We start from the raw sequence: 7,227 nt of genomic DNA on the forward strand, positions 1-7,227 counted from the left end.
GCAATGAAGGGTAGTTTTGAACACCATTTCCTTTCTCCCAAGAATCAGCTTGTCAAGAGATCTCGAGAGGTAGTCTGCCGCAATAACAAAAAGGGCTGGGGAGATGGGATCGCCTTGCCTAAGGCCTCTCGTAGAGCAAAAGAAACCAGCCGGACTTCCATTGACGATAACCGACAACCAGCACCTGCTAATACATCGCTCAACAAGTTTGACCCATAGTTCCGGGAAACCCATGCAGCGGAGGGTCTTAACTAATAAGGCCCATTGAACACGGTCATATGCCTTCGCCATATCGAGTTTAAGAGTCACATTCGGTGCAGGGGAGCATTTGGGGAGTTCGTGGAACATCTCTTGCGCGAGGAGGGCGTTGTCGTTGAGGAGCCTTCCCTTAACAAACCCACTTTGGTTCGGCGAGATGACTTTGGGCAAGAGGGGAGTGAGTCTCGCCACTAGCACCATTGTGATGATTTTATTAGTGACATTACATAGGCTGATGGGACGGTAATCCATCCACGTCCGTGGCGTCTCCTTTTTTGGGATGAGAACGGTTGACGTGGCTGTAAAGCTGCGCGGGATGAAGGCTCCCTCAAAGACTTGAGCGACTGCGTTGGTGATATCAGTTCCCACCAAGGCCCAACATTTCTGGAAGAAGGTCGCATAGAATCCATCCAGCCCCGGGGCACTATCACCTGAAATATCGAAAACCGCCTTTTTTAACTTCCTCTTCTTGTGGAGAAGCAATCAGCCCTTCTCCATTCACATCTGGCGGGAGCTGCTGGATCAGGTCAAGATTTGGCTCATCGAGGGGTGAAGGGGAAGGGGCAAGGAGCCCTTGAAAGTAGTCGACTGCCGAGGCCCTTAATTCTGACTTCTCCGAGATTGTTCTGTCCCCATCCTGAACCCCATGGATGTGGAGGCGTGTTCTTCTGAGCTACACCCAGCTCTGATAGAATTTAGTGTTCCTGTCTCCATCCACGAGCCACCGGAGAGTAGCTTTTTGTCTCCAAAAGTCCTCTTCCATTTTAAGGAGGAGGATGTATTCCGCAATGGCTTGGTTAATGCTTGCTCTATTACTAGGGGAGGGGTAAGCTTCAAAGGTAGCCTGATCAGCGGTGACTTTTTCTTCCGCTTCTCTTAAGTTGGCGTGTAAGTTCCCAAACTCCTCCCTATTCCATCGCTGTAAGGTTTTCTTGACTCTTGCTAACTTGATTTGAAGGTTGAGCAGCCCCTCTGCGTAAGTGGGCTAGGCCCAATCACGCCGGACCAGTTCCATGAAGTCTCTATGCCGGGTCCACATGTTTTGGAAGCGAAAGCTACTTCCTCTGGTTGTCGCGGTCGTGAGCTTGCACCTCATAAGGACTGGGCCATGGTCCGAAGCCACCAGGTAGATTGGTGACTCTCGTTGCTTCGAACACGTTTAGCCAGGCTTCACCAACAAAAATTCTATCCAGCCGCTCAAAGAGGTTATTCTTCGCCCAAGTGAAGCTGGATCCGTCAAAGCTCGGATCAAGGAGTCGGCAAAGTCAATCATTTCTGCTTGCCGATTGGTGTCACTGCCCGTTCTATCCGTAAGGTGAAGTATACTGTTGAAATCTCCCCCAATCATCCATGGCATTCCCTCCACTCTGCAAGCCAGCTCACGCATTTTGTCCCATAAAGAGTATCGTTCCACTCTAGTGCATTTGGCATACACGATAGAGAGCAACACATATTCATTGCAATTATATTGACAACAAGATACATTTGTTCCAAAGAGCATCATAATCATTGTTGTCTCGTGTGGAAGTTCATTTAAACCATAACTCTTTATATTTGTGTTTACTTTATATTTGTGTTTACTTGGGCAATAAATAAACCTTTTCAATCATAATCACATACAAACTTTCATTGTACAATCTCTATTTGGCGATAATAAGATCATTTTGGTTGATATAACATCATGGTAATTTTTTTTATTTTTTTTAACATCATAGTAATTGTCATATCTTAAAAGGTTATTTGAAGCATAACTCTTATTTATGCATTTACTTGCCCATAGACTAGGTCACTGGCGGATGGCTTCTTTCTCTAGGGCTCCCACTATGCATATTAGTTTTATTAGTTTTATTGTTCCGTGTTTCTCACGAGGCCGATGCTCAAGAAATTAGCCGGCAAGAGTGTCTCGGCTCGCATAAAGGAAAGAATCAGCACCCCGGCACTTCCGACCAAGGGCGACGGATGGAAAAGGGTCATCAACTCCCCGACGCCGGAAGACAAGCAAATCAGGAAAAAGATAGATTTTGGTGACAACGAGGAAGTGAGTGAGGATGAGCTTGACGTAATTCCAAATTCCGGCCAAGAACTGGACGCCGAAGAGATGGAAGAACCCGTTGAAAACCTCCCGCCAGCGAATGAATGTAGAACTCTGATGGTTATCCCGGCCGGAACTGAAAATCCAGCAACTTTGGACGAGGAAGACGGTACGTCGGAAATGGAACCAGCGCCGGCGACGGACTTTCCGATCAGGGGAGGGGTTCACCTACCGGAAACAGCTCCTAGAGGTGAGAGGATTGAGGCACATGAGGCCAAGGATACTTTTGCTGCCATTGTGGTCAAATTTCCTGAAATGGTAAAAGAGACAAATTTGGGGAACGAAAGTGATTTGGAACTAACCCATACCGAGAGCTCACGTGTTGTGGTTGACTTGAGGGTTCAAGAACAGCCAAAAAATGATTCTCTACTACAGGTTATATCTCTTAACTCAGCTGAAATGCTAGATTGTTCCTTAGCCCAACCCCTCCTCCGGCAGGACCAGTCGGAAAAGATTCCTCCTCGGCCTTCTCTAGCCCTCGGTAATGCTGGAACGAAATTGATCACCCAACCGCCTAAAGCTCACTATTCTTGTTCAATTTGAGGATATTGCGGACTATGCTCGGATGCTCGGCGGGCCGAAAGGGACACCAGTTTGGTATATTGATCGCCATCCTATGAGGGTCTTCAAATGGACGCCGGGCTTCGATGCTTATTGTGAGTCTCCGATCGCGGCTATTTGGTGCAACCTAATTGGCCTCCCCATCCATCTATTTGATCAATCAGCCTTATTCGCCATTGGGAAACTCCTTGGAACACCGATACGAGTTGATCGTGCTACAGCCGATAAAACAAGACTATCATTTGCGCGTATTTGTGTTGAGATCGACATTACGAAGCCACCTCCGGAGGAGATCATACTTGACATTTGTGGGCGCGAAACGGTGCAGCAAGTTAAGTGGGGAAAGATCCCCTCATATTGCCGAGAGTGCAAGCATGTGGGACACTCGAGTGAGGTGTGCTACGCGGCGGGCAAGATGGAAAGGCCGAAAAAGAGGAACTACAACATCCCAAAATAGAAACACCATGGGGAGCAAAACGGGAAAGCCAAACAAGATCAGCCACACCGAACACCAAAAGAGAATGATTTTGACAACAAAAGATAAAGGATGCTCACGTTGGGCTGAAGGAGAAGGAAACTAAGGAACCAGTGTGGACGGGGCCGGATATCATGGGTGAAATCAAGCAATGCCTACAGTGGGGACCCCGGATCAAAGGGAGGAAGAGGAGACCGAGACAAGGGTGAGGCTCCGGGATCCTTTGGGAGCTTGGACTTAGCCCACATTTCGCAAGAGAGGGGTTCTACTAGTAGCTCAAGGGGTGGCAACCAGGCAGGGCGGGGATCTTCCCCTAATGGCCGAAGAGGTTCGAGGGGGGCTGGACGTCACTCACCGGAAGGGGGACGTGGTGGATCGGCTTTTAGAAGCTATATGAGTACTAATCAATACCACTCTCTTATGGAAATTGGCGAATTTGATGCTGATGGCTGTGGAGAGAGTGGGGCTTCGGAGAGGGAAGTGCATCCCGCTACCGAAGATAAAATGGACACCCCCCCCCTCGCATTGAAGGGGGTAACGGATGCCAAGGTGCTGACTTCCAAGGGGGGACTTCTTCCTCTCCGGGTATGAACTCACCTTGTTAATTATGTCTCTCAATTTTCTGTTTTGGAACGTTAGGGGAATCGCTAATGCGCCTACCCAAAACGTCCTCAAACGAATAATTAATAGTTACAATATTGGTTTTCTTGCAATAATGGAACCGCTCACAATCCCCAATCCGGATCGATACTCCAAGGCTTTGGGGCTGGTCTTCAAAGGATCCAATACCAACGGAAAGATCTGGATCTTTGTGAAAGAAGGGGCTGATTTTGTTGTCAAAGATGGCTCGGAGCAGATCCTACATGGCCGATTTACATCTCCTCGGTTAGCTACTCACATTGCCATCTCGACCGTTTATGCTAAGTGTGCTAGGGTGGAAAGATACTTGCTATGGGATAAAATGAGGGAACTATCAAATAGCTTAGATGGATCTCCGTGGATGATCGGGGGGGATTTCAACACCATTTTAACCCCGGGAGAGATAGGGCTGGAAGCGATACCAACCGGCAAGCCGAAATGGTCGACTTTGCGGAAACTATTGAGGATTGCAGACTTCTGGACCCAGGGTTTGATGGCTCGGAATACACTTGGGCTAAGAATGGGCTTTTCGAGAGGTTGGATAGGGTCCTGGTCAGCGAGATGTGGGCTAGGACATTTGAGGCCTCAAGGGTGACAAACCTGCCGCGGGTGGCATGATTGAGTCTCACAATAGTCTCTCTCTCTAAAAGTTTCTCTCTCGCTTTGTGTCGTCCCGCCGGCGCTTTTCTCCCGTGCCCCACTACCCCTTCACTCCGCCCTGCGACGCTAGTTGTCCATCCACCCCTTTTCTTCCCCGACCCCTCCTCCGCTGTGACCCAACTCTGTTTTCTGACCGGCCACCCCACACGGATGCCGGAGGCGGAAGACCCCGGGGAACACTCGGGACCCCACGACACGGCGCCAGAACTATCCATGGCATTTCAAATGGTCTTCAAAGCTGGTTGCAATCCACCTTCACCCCCTCAAGCAAGGCCGGCGAGCGAAAGATGCACTACAAAGGTTGCTTCTGGCAGGCTAAGGGGAAGGAAAAGCACCCCGGCACACCCGACCAAGGGTGACGGGAGAAAGAGATTTATCAACTCCCCCCTTCCGGAAGACAAGCAAGTTCGGAAAAAGATTGATTTTGGAAGTGACGAGGAAGGAAGTCACTCGCCGAGCGGTGAGCAGCCATACTCCGGGCAAATGCCGGCTGTTGAGGGTCAGAAAGCATCTGGACCCGACCCTCCCATGGTGAACAAATGTAGGTATCTGGTTGCCATTTTCTCTAAAATGGAAAGCCCGGCGGTTCTGGTGAGTGAAAATAATATTTCGAGTGGGGGCCCTGCTGTAGCGATGGACATTCCGGCAAGGAAAACACCACCTCGGTCGGAAACGGCTACTGGAGGGGAAAAGCAACCGCCGTATGAGGTCAAAAACAGCTCTGCTACCAAGGAAGTCAAATTACCCAAAATGGCTAATGAGACAATTCTGGCTGATGAAAGTGTGTTGGTGCCATACCAAACTGGGGAGTCACATGTGGCGGATGAAATGACAATTCTAGAACAGCCAAGAATGGAGTCTTTGATTCAAGTTGTCTCTCTTGACTCAGCCGAGATGCTAGATACTGCAGCAGCTCAACCCCTCCTCCGACGTAGCCCGATTGAAACGGCCTCCCACGGCGCCATCATCGGTGCAGCTCAGCGCAAGAGCGAAGAAGGGTGGAACAGCCAACCGGTTGAAAGCCCTTACATTGCACCCCTCGACCACTTCCCACCTCTGGAACTTGGAAGAACAAGGAGAATAAGGGAGTCGATTGAGAATGGCACGCCGGATGTCCAAGCTGCTCCGGCATGGAGAAATCGACGAGAAACAGGGGATTTTGTCGCGGAACAGGGCAGTCATGTACGAAACAGAGCAGGGGTGAAGGACACTTCAATCGGGGTGACTCCGATGGATGTCACGCCTCCATCTAGTCGTCCGGAACCCTCGGCGGTGCCTAAACCCAAGACTATGGCTGATCTAGTCCGTGAAAATTCAGGGAGCGAGGGACCTCAAGCTTTTGAACCGGAGAAAATCCGCAATATCGGCACCGTGTCACTCCAAAACCGCATCCCCGCGATTTACTTCTCGGGAGAGGAGACCAAGAAGTTAGCAGATAATATGGGAAAACGCCATCGTTGGGAAGTTCTCACACTCTATCCCGTCACCTCAACAAATCCAAAAAGCTCTCAATAATATCAAGTTTGCTCGAAACTTTTTTTTTTCAAACACCGATACGGTGGAGGGTTCGTGGGTCCCTCATCCCTTCATATCATCGTCAAACAAAATACAAAGCCTGCCCAAAAGTGGCCTGCGCAAACCTAGACGAGAGTAGTCCACAGTCCCACAAACGGGCAGACACAAGCCTACTCTCTCGATCATTACAATGCAAAAAACAAAGACAATCAAAAAGCAGCAAGATGTTCAGAAAAGTTATCTTTCTTCCTCCTCCTCTTCTAAGTAAGGTACTCCCATTTGTTCGAGACGGATAGTTTCCTTCAAGATTCTTGGAGCCGTGACGCCATTGAACCGGCGGATGGTTGAGGTCTCTTGATCAAGCTTGGTGAGGCAGCTGGCCGCCTTATTCTTCGCGCTGCAAATGAAAGAGAAGCGGATGCTGCATTCCTTTTGCATAAGGAGTAGACGAGCCAAAGCTTGTCTAGATTGTGCTGGGCCGTAGCTGTTAGCCATGACGAGGCGGATCAGTTGCCCCTCATCTGTTTCCACCAAGATGTGTGTGCCAAGACTTTTGTCTTCCTCAAGGCCGATTCTCATAGTTTTAGCGCACGCCTCAAGGTTCGAGGTTGCTGAAAGAGGAGCGCTAAACGCTAAGATGAGTCGCCCAGTTTGGTCTCGAATTACTCCTCCCCCCTGCGCTTGGCCAGACGCTTCCAAGAACCTGCATGCCGTGTTGAGTTTCAGCCAGGGGGGATCGGGGGTGGGGGGGGGGACCACTTAACTGGCAGCACCCGACGGCTAGGTCTGCTAGCATTGGGGAAGGTCGTTCCCGGCATGGGGATCTCGGTACCAATCCTCTGTTTTGGCGCCAGCTTCCTGCTCTCGATAAGTTTCCGGATGTGCATCTAGACCTGCCACACAACATTTTGCGATCTAAACGGGTCCTCACTGTGTCTACTCCTGTTTCTCTCCGCCCAGAGGAACCACAGAATGAGGCACGGGATGAGTCAGCACACATGTGTCTTCCCCTGTTGCTTGATGCGTT

At 49.8% G+C, this 7,227-nt stretch overlaps 1 protein-coding gene across 1 annotated transcript; it reads left to right on the forward strand.

Moving 5' to 3' along the window:
* Nucleotides 1-2,915: 2,915 nt before the first annotated feature.
* Nucleotides 2,916-3,368, forward strand: LOC125189813. The gene has a single exon (XM_048087042.1). The coding sequence runs from the start codon at nucleotides 2,916-2,918 to the stop codon at nucleotides 3,366-3,368; it is 453 nt and encodes a 150-aa protein (XP_047942999.1).
* Nucleotides 3,369-7,227: the final 3,859 nt, after the last annotated feature.

This window comes from Salvia hispanica, chromosome 5, assembly GCF_023119035.1.
Source record: "Salvia hispanica cultivar TCC Black 2014 chromosome 5, UniMelb_Shisp_WGS_1.0, whole genome shotgun sequence".
NCBI lineage: Eukaryota > Viridiplantae > Streptophyta > Magnoliopsida > Lamiales > Lamiaceae > Salvia > Salvia hispanica.